The following is an 18,967-nucleotide window of genomic DNA, read 5'->3' as shown; positions in this document are numbered from 1 at the left end:
CCGAAAATCCAGTTTTTGTTCTTGAACTGGGGGGTTGACTTTTTTTCCTTTTGGAATTTGATTTTTTAACTATTTTTATTGGATTCAAATAGGGGGGTATTTGCTTATTTATAAATAATATCTTAAGTAAATGCAATATCATTTACTTAAATGATATTAGGCATAAATAAGTGTATTTGTCCTGTGTCTGTCCTGGTTTCTAGCATAAGTGTCTGTCCTGCTGTCCTACTAACTAAAACTCCTATTTGGACTTAGTTTTTGCAAAATCTGATAGTGCCATTGTGTTTAAATGGCCTAAAATAGGCTGTATACCAAGTTTCAGACCCAAACTAGGTCTAAAACCCACCGAGATGAGGCTTCGAGTCGAGAAAAAAAAAAGTGCAACAACTCGGCGAGATCTCGAGATCTCGACTCGACTCGGTTTTTCAAGGGTCCGAGTTGGCACTGAGACCCGAGTTTTCGAACCTTGCCCAATATGATTGCCAAGCCAAATCCTTCTTGAATCCAACTACTAATCACCCTAAGCAGCAATGGAAGAAGACATATTAAAAGCTGAGACAGAACCTGGCGGTGGTTACTGTAGGAGAACAGTTATTAGATTTGTAACTCACCATAGAAGGGGTCATAGGACTGAAACTCAAGGGCTGGAAGGTTATGATACAAGGAGATCAACTCCAAAGTTTTGGGCTGCCAGTATCGCCCAGAATAGGGTAACATGAGGGTAGGTTCAGAAACTTTTCAAGTAAGGATCAACCTCCCAAAGTAGGATCTAGATCTGATGACTAGATCCTATTGAAGGTAGGTGCTGTAAAAATAAGAAGGATCGATGAACTGGTTTAAAACCGGCAAGTTATAAGTCACTAGATGAGGACCTTTTAGTAATGTAGCTCTAAATAGGAGGCAGTCCTATTAGAGGCCAGGTAAACAATGGTTCTGAAATAGCCAGCCGATTGGGGCAAAGTAGGCTGAATTGACTCAAAACTAGGGTTAGGTAAGGAGGAATGATTGAATGTGATAAACAATAAAAGAGGGCAGGTGTTTAGAAGTCCAATGATGGAGTTCGGTCAAATTCTGAAGAGGTTTGAAATTCTGGAATTTCTAGGGTTAGGGTTTCGGGTTTTAGAAATTAGGAAAACACTTGAATTTAGGGTTTGTAGTTGGAGATTGGAGTAGGGCTTTTGGTCGAATATTAGGGACAGGGAGGAGGATGTTCGATTGTAATTTGAAGGTTTTCTGATGGCTGAATTGGGGTTTACAGAAATTAGGGTTTTTGGGGTTGTGGGAGATGGTAGAACTTAGGGTTGTAATGGATGGATGGGACTCAAAGCTGGATCGAGTGGAGGGGATATAACAAGGGGCTGTAGTTTGATTTTGATGGTAATCTAATGAGGGAACAGGTCTGGACAGAATTAAGACTAGCTAGGGTTTATGAAATTCAAATAGAAATAAAAGGGGATCGATTGGGGGGGAAGGCTGTAGAGGATTAGGAGAAGATGAATGGGGATGGGGCTTCAAACTTACTTGCAGTTACAGCAGGTTTTCAATGGAGGCAACGGCTAAGTGGTAAAAGGATAAACCCACCTTCCAGCTGAAGAAGATCCTCCTAGTCGTTACGGCGTAAGGAGTCAACCGGATTCCACCAGTCCTTTTCCACAAGGATACACACTCATGAAGGAGCAAGGAGCAGCAACAACGGCAGCCAACAAGCAAAGGTTGAAATTTTAATTCAAATAATCTGTGGGGAGCCTCCACAATATTCTATTATTTAAAGTATGGCCTTAGGCCAAATCCTTCTACAAATTAACCTCTTCCTTGATAAATCGTGGAAGGGAAGGAATTAAAACTAAAGCTAATAACTTAAAACAGTAAATTGACCTATCTACCCCTAATAACTTAAATTAAAAGACACTTAGCTAAATAACTTAAATTGACCCAATTGAACCAATTGGATGCAACCAATTTTGAACCGGCTCAATTTAAAACATAAAAATAAAACTAAGTATTGGGCTAATCCCGTATGCAACCTATATACCCCTATTTCAGGCCCATTAAAGTGGTCTATTACATAGAAAATCCTTGGGATTAAAGGCCCAACACGTATAGAACCCAACCCTAGACTTATTCCTAATAAAAGACCCAGTTTGGTGATAAATCTGCATCATTTAGTTTGATGATGAAGATGGAGATGGATGATGGTGGTTGATGATGATGATAATTGATGGAGGTAGATAGTTTTGGCTGCTAGAGTCCACTAGAGCCCCACCAAGGAGATCCACCTTGGATATGATTGCTGAATCCACAGCCCACTTGAGTCCAGAAGCTAAATTTCACAAGAGAGTTTTGTGTCTTTAAAATCTGGTGTTCCAGAGAACAGCCCATGGTTTCATTATATAGAGGGGAGGCATTAAAAGCCCTTGGGATACATCAACTTACATTAAATATAATTTTGAATTTTTAACACCTAGAAAGTAAAACCAAGACATAGATAACATCCTCAAGACATAGGGAACTACAACCAAGAAAGGGACTTAGGAAATTTAAAAGACTCTTAATGACTGATAACTAATACCCAGGAACATGAACAATCTCATAACTCCACCTATGAAACTGAAAAGACACATAGTAAGAGTAAATACTAGCCTAGGAAAATGAAAAGGCAGAACCACTGGGTTTAATTCACCCAGGCCAACATAGGTGTTGACCTATGTGCTGGGCTTTTTAGGCCTGGTCCTGCTGGTCCTGCGGGCGCAAATCTGGCCTTGGGCTGGGCCTGGTGGGCTGGCTGAATGCCCTGCATCAGTAGGAGTAGTCATACCCAGGCAGCAAACTATGAAAATCCTTCAGTAACAGCAGTAGAAAACTAAGCGCAGGGAGAGCCAGTCACATAGACAATAACCAAGCACAAGAAACCCTAGTTTTTTTTTTTTTAAATATTCATTCTTGATCAACTAGGGCTTGAGCAGAATAAAACAATAAAAGAAGGCAGCAGTGAGCAGAAGAAGAAGAAATCCAGTAACTAACGAATTTCTTCTTCTTCTTCATCACTCTGATACCATGTAAAAAAAATCAGATATCACCAACCAGAATCTACAATGAAGAAGAAGAAAAGGAGAACATGGGGATCCAAGTGCCACGATACGATTCAGAAATTCAGTAACTTACGAATTTCTTCTTCTTCTTCATCACTCTGATACCATGTAAAAAAATCAGATATCACCAACCAGAATCCACAAAGAAGAAGAAGAAAAGGAGAAAAAAAGAAGAGAAGAGAAGAGAAGGAGAACATGGGGAAGTCCAAGCGCGACATTACGATTCAGAAATCTGTGTATCTTGGTCTAGTCCCACAATATAAAATATTAAATTAGGAAACCTTATAAGAGTCTAATTACAAACAAATACCAACTCAACAAGGTCTTAACATAAACTAACTCTAAGCCAACTCTATCGACATAACAAGAAAGAGGAGTCCCCCCTGCGGTACACTCTAACAGACCTATATAACAACTCAACAATTACTTTAACATAAACTAACGCTAAGCCAACTCTATCGTCATAACAAGAACGTAGAGTCCCCCTTGCGATACACTTTAACTGACCTTATGTATCTCATCTCTAGAGTTTTGTTATATGGTTTCATTAGCTACAGAATCTTTAGATTTACAGTCAGCTACTTCATGAGATTCTGATGCTACAATATATATTTTCTTCTGGTTCATGTCAAATTGTTGGAATTGCTGGTCTAAAACCTTAATAAGGTTTAGGTGAGGAGAGGAGAAGGTAGGAGGTGAGAAGAGTAGAAGAGAAGATTTGGAGGGAAGAGAGGAGAAGAAGGGAGAAGAAGATGTGCAGCCAAAAGTCAGAGAGAGAAGATTCCTCTCCCCTACTTGATTTACTAGCATGAAGTGAGAATTACATATACCTCCCTAGGGAGGTAAAAGGTGAAAAAGAAAAATTACAACATAAGACAATAGGATACTAAACTAGTTCCCAAACTACCCTTATTACATAAACTCTAACACTCCCCTTCAAGCTGGAGAATAAATGTCATACATTCCCATCCTGCATAAAAGAGCACTAAACTGATTAAGGATGAGCCCCTTGGTAAAGATGTCAGCCAATTGATTGCCTGTCTTAACAAAAGGAGTACAGATGTAGCCAGAGTCAATCTTCTCCTTAAATGAAATGTTAGTCCACATCAATGTGTTTTGTCCTGTCATGTTGCACAGGGTTGTGTGCTATACTTGTGGCCTTGTTATCACAATAGAGTCTCATAGGTGCCTCAGTATCAAATCTCAATTCTTGGACCAGCCGTCTCAACCATAAGAGTTCACACACATCATGAGTCATAGCCTTGAACTCTGCCTCTGCACTAGATCGGGCCACAACAGGTTGTTTTTTGCTTCTTCATGTGACCAGATTTCCTCCCACAGATGTACAATGTCCTGATGTAAACCATCTATCAAAAACTGAACTAGCCCAATCCGCATCAGTGTAGCCCTCTATCCTCAGATGGTTGTGCCTGGTATAATAGTCCTTTTCCTATGGTGGACTTCAAGTACCTAAGGATATGATACACAACATCTATGTGCCCACTCTTGGGGGCATGCATAAACTGACTCACCACCGCAACTATGTAGGTGCTATCTGGGTGAGTCAAAGAGCATGTAGAATTCCGTGAATACTGGCTTGAGTCAGAGTGACTACAACCATCTTTATTTATAAATCTGTATTTATAATGAAGAGAAGAACATTCTGGAATGGGTACAAGGGAAAAAAATACCCTTACGACAATTCTACCCTTGAACCCACATTACAACAGTCCCCCTTAAGTTGGAGCATACATATCAAACATGCCCAACTTGCTAATTATAGGAAAAAATAACTTATTACTGATTCCTTTGGTAAGGACATCAACCAGCTATTCACTAGACTGGATAAACGGAATACAAATAATTCCCTGTTCCAATTTCTCTTTGATAACATGTCGGTCAATCTCAACATGTTACATGTTTGGTTCGATCATGTTGGACTGGGTTGTGAGCAATGCTGATTGCCGACTTGCTGTCACAGTAGAGCCGCATTGGAAGATCAGCATTCATACCCAAATCTTGAATAAGCCCCTTGAGCCAGAGAAGTTCCCAAATACCCTGTGCCATAGCTCTAAATTCAGCTTCAGCACTCGATCGAGCTGCAACAGCTTGTTTTTTGCTTCTCCAAGTAGTTAGGTTTCCTCCAACAAATGTGCAATACCCAGATGTTGACTTCCTATCATCAGAACTGCGAGCCCAATCTGCATCAGTGTATGCTTCTATCTGGAGATGGCTATGTGGAGAATACAAGACTCCTTTTCCAGGAGATGACTTGAGGTAGCGAAGTATTCTGTATACTGCCTCCAAGTGAGAAGAGTGAGGATCATGCATGTATTGACTTACAACACTCACAGAGTTACAGCAAATGTGATATCTGGTTGGGTATGTGAGAGGTATATCAATCGGCTCACGGTGGTGGGGAAGCCTGCGGTGGTGGCTGTCCTTAGGGCAGAATCACAAAGAGAGAGAGAGAGAGAGAGAGAAAAGGAAAAAAACTTAATTCCCATATCCCTAGAATATTTTTGGCTCTGATGCCATGAAGAATTCTGTGAATACTGGCTTGAGTCAGAGTGACTACAACCATCTTTATTTATAATGAAGAGAACATTCTGGAATGGGTACAAGGACAAAAATACCCTTAGGATAATTCTACCCTTGAACCCACATTACAACAGAGAGATAGAGCAACTTCCCTATAAGCCTCTAGTATTTCTCTGGATCAATAAGGGAAGGTGTACAGTCTTATCCTAGCTTATGATTCTGATCAATAGGAGAGTTTGCTGGTTTGCAACCCAACATCCCTGTCTCTTTCAACAAGTCTAGGACAAATTTCCTTTGACATATATTTATTCCCTTCTTAGACCTTGACACTTCAATCCCTAAGAAGTACTTTAACCTCAAACTATTGAGCTAAGTAGGTCTTCAGCCTAGCTATCTCAGTCCTGTCATCTCCAGTCACTACAATGTCATCAACATAGACAATAAGGGTTGTGATGGTACCATTACTTCGTTGGGTAAATAAAGTGTGGTCAGCTTGGCTCTGGGAATACCTATTCTTCAAAATAGCTTGTCCAAACCTCTCAAACCAAGCTTTTGGGGATTGTTTGAGTCCATATAGTGCCTTCTTGAGCAGGCACACTTTCCCTTCATCTAAGGGAAACTTGAAGCCAGGTGGAGTCTGCATGTACACTTCCTCTTCTAAATCACCATGGAGGAAAGCGAATTTCACATCCAACTGATACAATGGCTAATCTTTATTAGCCGCCAAAATAAGAGAACTCTTATTGAGTTGTGCTTGGTCACAGGAGCAAATGTCTCTTGATAATCAATCCCATACACCTGATTGTATCCTTTGACCACTAACCGGGCCTTGTATCTCTCGATTGTACCATCTGATCAGTATTTGACTGTGTACACCCATCTGTATCCAACTGGAATTCGCCCTTTGGGTAGATCAATCAGTTTCCAAGTACAATTCTTCTCAAGAGTCATCATTTCCTCAGACATGGCTTGCTTCCACTTTGGGTCCGACATAGCTTCAGTGACATTTTTGGGAATGAAAATAGAAGAGAGGGCAGCAATAAAGGCAACACCTGATGGAAAAAGAGCATCATAGGAAACAAACTGGGCTATAGGATTAGTGCAAGCTCTTTTTCCTTTTCTAACAACAATAGGAAGGTCTAAATTAGAAGGAAGAGGAGGGTTGTCACCTAACTGAGGAGGATGTATCTCAGGATGTGGATCCAAGGAGGACTCTTGGCAGGTCTTCTTTTGCTTGTTCTTCTTTCTCTTGTACACAATGTGGTAATCCTTCTCATTACCAGAATCACCACCTGAATTATGATCAATAGCAACAACCCCTTCTTTATGTTTCCCAATATCAAACAAAAATGAAGAAGTAGGCAAAGGTGGGAGGAAAGGGATATCAATAGCCTCTTCATTCCCACTCAAGGTTCTAAAACTCGGGTCTTGGTGGCATCTCGGCCCAGCCAGAAACCGAGATGAGTCAAGATCTCGGCGAGTTACTGCATTTTTTTTTTTTTGACTCAGACCCCCAACTCGGTGGGTTTTACACATATTTTTGGTCTGAAACTTGGTATTCAGCCTATTTCAGGCCATTTAAACACAATGGCATGCCCAGATTTCCCAAAAAACAAGTCCAAATATGAGTTTCACTTTGGACCATAGGTTGGTAGGCGACGAGTCGTACTAAAACAACCTACTATATAAAGGATTACACAAATTTTGTTGAAAAAAATAGATTTGGGGAAAACTAGAAAATATCTTTAAAAATTCTTGAAATAGGTGATGATTCTTGGACTATTGGAGTTGAATCTTCAATTTAGCACTTGAATCTCACTTGAAACCATGCAATCCACCCAAGATTTGAAGGAAAGAGGAAGAAAATGGAGCAAAGTGGGCTGTTTTCCCTTTCTTTAGAGCTATGGACAGAACTCAGCGAGATTTTCGAGTTCTGTCCATGTAGCTAAGTTTATAAAATGGGTTAGATGGGTGAAATGGGGAGAAAAAATGGGTCAAAACCCATATCCAGACCCGATACCGAGATCTCGGCGAGAAATTGCATTTTTATAATGTAAAAAATCAGGAAAAAAAATCAAAATTGGTCTCATTTGGCTGGGTCGAGACGATACCGAGATCTTGCCGAGAAAGTGTATTTTTATAATGCGTATGGTATCTCGACTCGAGTTTTTGAAAAACCGAGAAACTCGGCTAGATCTCGCAAGTTCTCGAACCATGTTCCCACTGTTCTCCCCTTGAAGAGGATGTAGAGAAGAAGTAAAGAAAGGTAGAGATTCAAAGAAGGTGATATCTTTGGAGAGAAGTAGATTCAAAGAAGGTGGCATCTTTGGAGAGAAGTCGCCTTTGAGAAGAGGGATGGTAACACTTATACCCTGGTAGAGGAAGAATATCCAAGGAAAAGGCATTTGAGTGCCTAGGGGTCAAGCTTAGTCCTAGCAAATTTTTTGACATGGACATAGCAGACACACCTAAACACCTTGGGAGGAAGAGAGAAAGCAGAAGTTTAAGGAGACAGCAAGTCTAAAGGGGATTTGGAGCCAAGAAGTTTAGTGGGCATGTGGTTAATTAAAAAGGCAGTATTAAGAAGGGCTTCAGACCAAAAATCTTGGGAACATGCATACCAAATAGGAGACTCCTTATAACTTCCAGCAAATGGCGATTTTTCCTCTCAACCATCCTATTCTGTTGAGGACTGTGAGCACAAACAACCTGATGGATAATGCCATGGTCAGTAAAAAACTGTTGGATCCCCCCATACATATACTCGCCCCCTTTATCACAACGAACAATTTGAATGTGAGTTCGAAACTGGGTACAGATGAGTTGATAAAAAATTTTAAAGGCATCATAGACATCACTTTTTTGTTTCTTCAAAAAAGTCCAAGTGGACCGGGAATAGTCATCAACACAAGAAACAAAATAATGATAACCAAACAAGGAAGTAGTTAGAGCAGGCCCCCAAACATCATAAAGCACAATATGGAAAGGAACATTGGATCTATTACCATGATAGGGATAAGGAGGACGATAATGTTTGGCAAAAAAAAAAAAAAAATGGTTCACATTGAAATACATGGGAAGAAGGAATGGAAGAAAACAAGTGTGGCAATTTTGTCCTTATAACACCAAAAGAAGGGTGAAGGTCGTGCTTGGCGTGTTGGTCAAGTGCTCACTTGCTGAACGCTTGGTCACGGGTTCAAGTCTTGGAAACAGCCTCTCTGGAAACAGGGGTAAGACTGTGTGCCTGCGTACATTTGACCCTCCCCAGACCCTGCTAAACGCGGGAGCCTTATGCACTGGGTACAGCCTTTTTTTAACATCGAAAGAAGGGTGGCCCAAATGTTGATGCCACAACATCAGAGTCAACAGTACTGTTGTCACTACGCCCACATGCATAAGATTGAGTAGTAGGTAAGGAGGAGGTCCTTGGATCAAGAAGGTAGAGTCCCTTTTCCGCATGTCTACTGCCAATAATCCTCTTTGTCACCAAATCTTAAAAAAATACAATGAGATGGAAAAAAATGACACAACAATTCAAGGATTTGGTTAGGTGGCTCACAGCTAAGAGGTTAGTGTTAAACTTAGGAACATGAAGAACGGAGTCAAGGGAAATAGAAGAAGTAACACAAACACTACCCTTACCAGAGATAGAAGAAAGAGAACCATCAGTGACCCTAACTTTTTCCTTACTAGAACAAATAGAGTAGGAGTCATAACACTAGGATATGCAAGTCATATGGTCAGTGGCTCCAGAGTCAATGACCCATGAAGAGGTAGTAGAAGAAGCAGATGTAGAGGCCTGTAAGGTGGAAGCTAGAGAATCTTGCACTATAGGTGTAGAAGAAGAGCTATCCAGATATGACAAAACCTTGCGAAATGCTGCAATATCATCCTGAGTGAGAGATCCGGTGTCTGCCTGTAGTCCAGATAGATATCCCATAGGTTCAACCTCAGTCATCATAGTGTGTGCTATGGTTCCCCCTCTCCTGCTGCCATGCATACCAGGGGGACAGCCATAAAGCATCCAACATCTCTCTCTAGTGTGTCTAGATTTCTCACAGTAATCACAGCTAAATCTATCCCTATCATTCCCTCGGGTTGGCCCTTGGCCTCTTCCTCCGAACTCTGGCATAATGTTGGAACACACGTAGACAATGGGGATGATACCCATATAGTTCAAGATCTCAGTGAGATCTCGCTTGTAACTCGATCTCGTAGGATCTCGAGACGAAACGCCATGCGATACACAAATATGTCATTATCTCGCTCGAGATCTCAGATCTCAAGCTATTTCTCGTTTCGGTTCTACTTGGTATAACCATAAAGCTCATAATACACCATAACTCGACGAGATCTTGACTTGCTCTTGCCTGTCTCGCCTCTGTGAAGGGGAAACTCTATCTTTGGGTCATTTTTTTCATTTCTTTTGGCAAATCACACCTCCAACACCTCATCAAAGCTTGATTCATTAAAGATTGAAGCTGCTAATCTCCTCCAAGCTGCATCTCAAGAACCTCAGGTAACTATTCATCTCAAAAACTATATTTTTCACAGAAACATGATCTAAACTTATAGACTACCAACTTAGGATCCTTAGTCAAAGTAACATTTTGGTTTGAATTTGTAAAAACTAAGGGTTTCACTGTGTTTAGAAGGCCTAAAATAGGGAGAATGTCAAGTTTCAGCCCCCATCTTGGCCATATGGCCACCGAAACCTACCATCGAGTTCATGAAAAGAAATACATGATCTCGCCGAGATCTCGGTTTCGTGGCCTGTCGAAACCAGTGGTGAAACTGAGACCTAAAACCTTGGATACCCAAACCAAATGGGGAGTACACTCTACCCAAAAAATTCTTCTCAATTCGAAGAAAAAAATTCCAGCAAGTAGGTAACCATTAAAAACTTGAAGAAAACCAACTCACATATACCCTTCACGATTTAACTTCATTCCATAATAACATATAAGTCTCAAATGATGAAACTCACCAACCAATATCAATCAAACTCACCATACACAACATTTCAAGCAAATATCTTGCTTCTTCGAATAGCCTTCACATCCTTGGAAACTTCAAATATCTCATAAAAACTTGAAAAGTTTCCAATCCAGTGAGTATTATAAAGTGGGAATCCATTGTATTTTAACTTGAAAGCTTCACATACCATAACCAACAACAAACAACCACTGAATAACTCAAGCACAACACTAACAGTCCAAATATGGAGGTAAAACAGAGCTGCAAAGTTTGGTGTTGCAGAGAATGAGGGCTAGGTAGTACTATCTGAGCCTATATAGGCTAGAAAATAGACTTTAGGGCAACTCCAAGGAACCTGGTTCCAACCTCTACAGATCAAGGACGAAGGAGAACAACTGACCCAAGCCAGTTTTTCTTCGGAACTGGCGGTACTGTAGCAATGGCAGAAAAACTAAGTTGCAGACCATGGGCTTCCCTCCTTTGCAACCAAGCTTTTGGGGGCTTGAAAGAAAAGCCTAGGGTGACTTCAATGAGCCAAGATCCAACTCTAATAGATGCCAGAGAGAGAGAGAGAGAGAGAGAGAGAGAGAGATTCCAACACTGAAATCACTGTTAATGTGAACAGTGTCATGAACTGTAATTTGAGCTCCTATTGCTTCACACACCTTCTTTTGATGTTCCTATGAACCTCTTCCAAGCTTATCTCATGGTTCCTTTGAGTTTTTCATACAATGGTCTCTTCCTTTGGAACCCCTTTGTAACCTAGGGATCCAAAGAGAGAGAAATGGAAGCGGAGTACTGGTAGGACGACTCTCAAACCAAAGACCACCTCTGATACCAAGTTGGAAAATGGTGTAAGGATCGATTCAAGAGAGGAGAGGAGAAGGTAGGAGGTCAGAAGAATAGAAGAGAAGATGAGGAGGGAAGAGAGGAGAAGAAGAGAGAAGATGTGCAGCCAAAAGTTAGGGAGAGAAGATTCCTCTCCCCTATTTGATTTACTAACATTAAGTGAGAATTACACACACCTCCCTAGGGAGGTAAAAGGTGAAAAAGTAAAATTACAACATAAGACAATAAGATACTAAACTAGTTTCCAAACTACCCTTATTACATAAACTCTAACAGTACTATGATGGAATCTAGCTTTTATACATATATGCTAGTCAAAACTGCTTTTCAAATCATACATACATGTAGTGCTGGGTTGCTATGAGTAATTATAATGCACTTAACAGCCCTCCATATTTTCTATTCTTATTGATGCTTTTTCATGATAGTTCCACGTCATTTTCTTCAGGACTGGTGCACTTTTGAGGCTCAGGCTGACACTTTCTGTCTGCTCTTGTTTTTTCCTACTATGATATGATTTTTTCAGGAAATCTAGATTTCATTTAATGCCTTTGAAATAACCTCTCTCTCTCTCACACACACACATGCAAATACTGATCGTTTTCTCTCTTTTTCTGTGAGGGGCTGCAATCATCATTCTTCTAGTTTTCGTCACCTACTGTATTGATTCATGCAATGCGTCTCTTGCTGAATTTAAATATGGTTTAATCATTACGTTGCAGCTTCCAGAGCCGTTCAGTTTCATTTTCACATGGTTTGCTGCTTTGCCCCTCATACTTTGGATTGCTCAATCAATCACAAAAGCTATTGTGCAAGACTCTTTGATTTTGAAGGTAAAAGACAGAGCCTTCAACATCATATCTTATAATTCGAACATTCATATTCGTATTATGTTTACTAGATACTGCATATTTGACAGATTCTCTATTTTCCAGGGCTCGTGTCCTAACTGTGGTACAGAAAACGTCTCCTTCTTTGGGACTATTCTATCAGTGTCTAGTGGTGGTTCCATCAATAACCTTAAATGTTCGAAGTAAGTCTTAAATTAAGTAGTCGTTGTATGTCAACAAATCCTATTTAAGGGGTTTCAATCTTGGACCCAATCCATGAACACACCCAAGCCAGCTCTTGACGTAACCTAGTCTCGCTATATTTAGGTTGGGGCATTTGGTCACCGAGCTGAGCACCAAACTGCCCAAGCTTGGATTGGCCCACCCCAACCTAACTAATGATTGGTACTGATGTCCACTAGTCCAACCTGAATCTGATGCAACCATATGCCATTGCCACCTGTATTAGAGAATTAACCTTAAGGAGTTTTAAATGCTCTTGGTTTTCTGTGCTTAAATTTTTTTCCCTTAGATTATAACTATGATCTGTCTTCTTTTGTCAGTTGTGGCACTGAATTGGTATTTGATTCTGGAACACGCTTGATTACATTGCCTGAGCCAAGTGAAGCTTGAGTAGAGGTATGTATCTTGTCTATTATAGAATCAGCCATTAGTCAATGAGAGGAATACATATATCACTACACAAGCTCTGTTGTGTATATGTGGGACAGAACAGCAGAATGATATAAAGGGAGCTTGATCTTTCCTGTTCTCCATCTATGATACCTTTTGTATTATCATCATTGTAGTTATTGGCATGGAAATTTTGAGCTAACCCCTCACAAGACTGACACCGTGAATCTTCATGCAATAATATGAGCAAAGGGATGTGGAACTTTCTGAAAATTCTAATCCTATTTAAGGGGTTGAAATCACCTTGAACTTTTTTGAGACCAGCATCTTCTGTGCAGCTGAAGAGGAAAGAGCGTGAGGTATGCACCATGTTGACATGTCTATCCATCCATATTTATGTCAGATTGTTGATATGTATATTTGTTACCAGCTTATTTGCTGCTAAGAAGTATGTATGGTTGTATTATGTTCATTTTGCACAATTCCATTACAAGACAGACTGGGAAGTTGAGGTCCTCTGATCTCTCCCCAATATCTCTCACTATCTTGCATATGTGGATGTGTATGATAATCTCTCCTTTCTCTCACCCTCTCCCAAACACTTCAGGTTTACTTTTATCATAATAATTTTTGAATGTCCTTTAATAACATCAAATTAAAGTTGACTTGACTGCATAAGCCTACCATCTTTCTCTATATTCAAACCTACCGATTACCATTAGTGCCCCAAAAGAGGGAAAAAAAAATTTAAGCATCAACTAAAGTGCAGTCGAACCCCTCCCCCCCTCCCCCCCCCCCCCAACCCCCCAAATTTAAAAAAAAAAAAAAAAAAAAAGATGGCATCCTAAAGCCTCTGTTTTTTCTAAAATCGACTTTCGTTTAGAAATAGCACTTGTTTGTCAGTTATACATCTAATGATTTTATGTGACGAGCATATATAGGTATGGTTCAGCAACAAAAGTAATCCCTATGACATGTTTGGTATCCTTCATGGGTGGCGAGTGGCATTGTGGGGCTTTGCTAAACTCATAAAGTAGGATCACAAGCCAATATGAATACGTCGAAGGGGACATTTGGCATCAGGAACCCCATGAAATAGGGGGAATGGAAAATTAAAATTAGTTTTCAGATTATAGCATTTTCAGGCACTCTCTCATGGACCATGTGTCACTGCTGTTATTTTTTTTTCGGAGAAAAAAAAACATTCAACTTGAAGGTGTGGTAAAGCACCCTAGGCTTCTTGATTGCATCCTTATATGCTTGTTTTCTGATGAGGATAATAGCTCTTTTATTTCTATTCTTACTGATGATGAGATCAAGGTCCATTGTATTTGATATGGACCCAAATAGTTCCCTAGAACTATATGGATTCTCAGGTACTTTCTTTTCAAGCGTGTTGGGATATTGTTGTTGTTGGTATCTACAAGCTATTAACAGTTTTTTTTTAATTGAATTGGAGAGTTTTAATAGGGGGGGAGGGGGGGGGGGGGAAACGGGATAGGGATAGGCCCCAAGGTGATTTGAACTCATGACCTCTTATTTGAGGAGTTGGTCTATTGCCAACTGAGCTGACCCCTTGGGGTTCTACTAACAGGTTTTTTCAAAGAAGGAATCATTACTAAAGCCTTCAATAACAATTCGATCGCCTTGATTCCTAAAGTGGCTAGTGCTAGATCTTTGGATCTATTCAAACCTATTTGTATGGGCAAGTTCCTATTTAAGATTAAGGTTATCTCATTTCCTACCCTAAGGTGCCTAGCAAAGAGGCAAAATCATTTCGCCGAATATTGTTATGGCCTCTGAACTTGCAAACATTCTTCCTAAGAAAGTTAAAGAAGGGAGAGTGTGGGTATCAAACTTGATGTGATGAAGGCTTATGATTCTTTGGAATGGTGGATGCCTCAAATTCTTCTCTCTTGTAGAAGCCCCTCTTCTTTTCATTTTGGCCGAGGAGATACTCAACAAAGGTTTATCTGACTTGAGAAGTCAAGGTAAGCTGAAAGTTGTCATTCAAGTAAGAGGAAGTTATTCTTTGGCAATGTCTCTGATCGTAGAAGATGTCTTTGCACAGGTCACTAGATATCCTGGGGTCAATATTTTTAAAGGTAGGTTCAATTATCAATTTGTCAAGGCTTTTTAGTAGAAAAAGTTAAACATCGACTAGCTCATTGGAAGGGAAGGGAAGAGAAATATCTATGGCAGGCCGAGTTCAACTGGTGATCTCAAGTATCTCGTGTATTCCAATCCATAATTTTTCAGTATATTGTGACCTAACTCTGTTGTCTAAGAGATAGAGACATGGATGCGAAATGTCATCTGGTCAAGAGATCCGGAGGTTTTGAAAGCAATCACAATCAAAAGAAGCATTCATTCATTCTTCACGAACTAGTTGATGAAGTAGGGTTGGGTGTAAGACGTATGTGTGACACTAATAAAGCCATGTTATACAAGTTGTGTTGGTCAATTAAATTTGATCAATCCATATTTGGTTCTTTAATGTGAGCCAATATTTGAAAAAAGGATCTCTTACAAAAAAACCAAATTGTATCATACATATGGCCTAGGATTTGAGAAAGTATGGAGCAAATCTTTGCCCAACAAAGGTGGGTGGTGGGTGATGGAAAAAATATGGATTTTTGGAGAGACCATTGGGTGTTGGAGAGCTCTCCATCACTAAACTCACGGGTCTCCCCCAATCTTTCTTAAGAAATTTTACTGAGCCAAAGTCTCAGACTGTGTAAGTGGAAGATCTTGCTGCCTTCCTGTGGTATATTCCAACACTTTACAATCTATTTTTGAGGTGATTAAAATCATTCTATCTCTTATGAGAATACTCAGGATTGTTGTTTTTGGAAGATGAATGACACAGACATTTTCAGAGTCAAATTTGCATGAAATCTTATTCGTGAGAAATTTAACAGTATCAGATGGCAGTGTATAGTATGGTGCAAATTTCTCAATTAAGGTTGCTTCATCATCAAGTGGTCATGGGTTCAAGTCTGAAAATAGTCTCTCTGCGAAAACAAAGGTAAAGTTACATACATTATGATCCTCCCAAGACCCTACAGGCCTACAGTGATGGGAGCATCGTGCACTGAATACGTCCTTTTAATGGCAATTAGGTCTTCAAAGGTTCCATAGTTCTTTGTGACTAGATTGTTTGCTCTGCGGCCTTACATTGGATCTATCACTTGGAAGATTTCTTATATTTATCGTCAGGCTAATGTAGCCGCTGATCTCCTAACAAAATAAAATATTTTTTCATTTTTAGTGGACCACCATCCTGATTTTGTGAGACATCAGATCTTATGGGATGCTTTTGGGAAATCCTGATTTCATTTTGAAGTAATTTTGTGTTTCCTTATAGTAGTAGGTTGTCTTGCAAATGGCAATGTTGAATTTGAGAAACTTATTATAACGGGATTTTTTATATTTAAAGCTCGTCTTGGTATGCCCAGATGTTAAACAATTCTGTTTTTGACATATTTTATTGGGAGAAAGTTTTCTATCTAGGGAGTGTGGCCTATGCCAGTACTCTCATGAGTCTATCTCTCTCCTCCCCATATGAAAAGACACCTCTACCCCCTTGTTTTGAGGAGGAGAGAAATAAACACACTTCGCTTCCCCTTTGCTTTTAAATAAATCAGGTAAAAGTGAGTCTCTCCTATGCCCAAGAACTATTTTTTGGCGAATGGAGGGTTTCCATTACGAAACGTCAATAGGGGAGTCTCATGGAGGAGAGAGAGTTGGGAAGGGGGTTGCATTTCTGTGTTTTGGCATGCCAAAGAATCCACACACGGACAGTGTGTGGATCATTTACCAATATTTTTTTATAAAACAAACAAAGCCAAAATGTTGTTGCTGAAATCAAGCAGAAATAGCAGGAAATTGCAGACTGGATGACACGTCGTGGTTAGAGCGATCCTATAGAGAATCACTTTGCATATGACCCATTTACAAGCCATCTTTTTAAGTGAATTGTGGTACAAACCAAAATTTAAACAAATCAGAGGGTTAAACAAGCCAATCATCGACGAAGATTAAAGGTACTCAGTGTAACCAGGTTATCTCTAAAAAAACAAAAAAAGCAAAACAAAACAAACACCCCCCAATGAGGACTTTTCCAAAAGAAAGTTTTTTAAAGCAAGGATGAACTTAAGAGCTGTGGTCAAGTGCCTAGTGCACTTGGTAGCTAGTGGTGCGTAAAGGCCCATTGCTATCAGGAGGTTTTGAGTTCAAGTCTCCTGGTTCACATCCTACATCTTCCCCCTACCTATCCAAAAAAAAAGGATGAACTTAAGAGTTTCCACAACACACTCCAAATCTTCCATGGATTTTGATAATACCATTTAACATTCTTAGATGTACATAAATATGCCAAAATCAAACAAAAATCATTTAAAATCAAAACCATGAAATTGTTTAATAAATGGTTCGATTAGGGTTCCAATATTGAGACCGTTTAACTAAACGATTTAAACAGAACCAGATCGTTTAACATCCTTACCCTCATGGCCAGCCAAACACTTGTTTAATATACTTGATGAAGGTCAGACATTGGACCCTGGTTTGTCGCCATATAATGTGTTACTACAAAACCATGTCCCATAAGACAACTATTGGCATAAGTTGCTTGTTGCATTGTTGGTAGAGTGCAAGCTCCTAGGAGGTCACGGGTTCAACTCTTCTATCGGTGCGTTCACTTGCCAAAGAAACCTCTCCTTTTTTTTATTATTGACACGATGCAACCATATGATTGGACTCCTGTGTCATCATTAATTTCCACCCCTCTGTATGAAGTCGAAACTACCCTCCCCATGTGAATACAACAGTACCAATGGCCATGGTGAGGAATTCCTTATTCACCATGGAGTGAAACTTCAGAAACCAACCATCTATCACATGAAAGACTTCCATGCTTGATGTGCAATGTAAGGCAACGGGGCCGAACGGCATCCACCTTCCATCAAGGGGAGTTGCACCACAACCATAGATGTCCTGTGGGGATATGATATCTGAGCTGTAGCAAAGCTTATGGAACCCTTATTTTATGCACAGGAAGGGAAAGAGCCAACAAATTTTTTTGGGGGGATAGGCAAGAAATTTATAACAAAAGAAAAGAGAGAAATGAACCTATTTCTAGGGTTGTTGGCACAACAAAAAAGAGTTGCAGAAATCTTGAACCTGAAATAAAAAGGGTTGGTGTCACAAATCTATTGCAAAGATCTGGACTTAGAAGTCCATCTTCTAAGGTTACCTTCCAACCAAATATGGTAGATATAGCAACTCCAAATGCAAGTTCTCTCAAAATATCATGAGCTTTTACAGCAAAGTTCATGTCAAACCATATCCATTCTCTCAAACGGCAAGATTTCCCTTCCTTGAGGCCAGCATTTGGATAAAAGATTTTTTCCCAAACTAAGGAGAATGAAATGTCGAAAAAAGAGATGCTCGTCCTCAGAGGCATTCCAACATAGACAACAAAAAGAAGAAAATGGGATTTGACGCTAAAGTCAAGTCTGGATAGGAAGACAACAAGAGAACACCCTCTAAACACTGAAGCTGTGCCAAGGAATGTCTCTTAAACCTAATCAGCTTGTGACAAGCTTTCATCGTGCTAACAAAGTTTTTAAAATCCTTGAAAATTCTAAACTAAAATGGTTAAAAATGGATGAAAACATGGGTATTGTGAAAGTGCATGAAAAAGATTGCCCAATGTGACAAAATGGTTGAGTCGGGACCTGAAGCTTGGTAAATTATGGGAACCGATCCAGCACAAGGTTCTATATTTCAATAGATTTGCATTTTCCAGGTAACAAATCATTGAAGATAAACTCTTGCTAGGGAAGCATCTTTTGGTATGGTGGTGGCTGCCAATGCAGTAGGGCACAGGCCTAAATCCAGGGAGAGGTCACTGTTTCAACCCCCCAAACACCCAATCGGATGGATAAACATCCTATTATCCCCACCCCCAACCCTCACGCCTCCCGGCCTTCCTTGAGTTGGGACGCTATGGCCTATGGGCCCTTGATAGGATCTGATAGAAAA

General features: G+C 40.0%; 1 protein-coding gene across 5 annotated transcripts in view; it reads left to right on the top strand.

Moving 5' to 3' along the window:
• The window catches only part of LOC122668963 (PGR5-like protein 1B, chloroplastic), a 32,038-nt gene extending 17,874 nt beyond the window's left edge, over positions 1-14,164 (top strand). Inside the window, exons 8-11 of one of the 5 annotated variants that reach the window (XM_043865599.1) lie at positions 12,179-12,289; positions 12,392-12,489; positions 12,850-12,929; positions 14,155-14,164. In XM_043865599.1, the coding sequence (XP_043721534.1) occupies positions 12,179-12,289; positions 12,392-12,489; positions 12,850-12,919 (279 nt within the window). In that variant the 3' untranslated portion in view covers positions 12,920-12,929; positions 14,155-14,164. Of the gene's footprint in view, positions 1-12,178; positions 12,290-12,391; positions 12,490-12,849; positions 12,930-13,171; positions 13,380-14,154 lie in introns of those variants that run through there. The other 4 variants (XM_043865567.1, XM_043865582.1, XM_043865590.1 and 1 more) reach the window with 4 other exon arrangements.
• The last annotated feature ends 4,803 nt before the right edge of the window (positions 14,165-18,967 follow it).

This window comes from Telopea speciosissima, chromosome 1 (genome assembly GCF_018873765.1).
Source record: "Telopea speciosissima isolate NSW1024214 ecotype Mountain lineage chromosome 1, Tspe_v1, whole genome shotgun sequence".
Taxonomy (NCBI): domain Eukaryota; kingdom Viridiplantae; phylum Streptophyta; class Magnoliopsida; order Proteales; family Proteaceae; genus Telopea; species Telopea speciosissima.
Note: the sequence above shows the minus strand (reverse complement) of the source record. Positions and strands in the feature narration are given on the sequence as shown.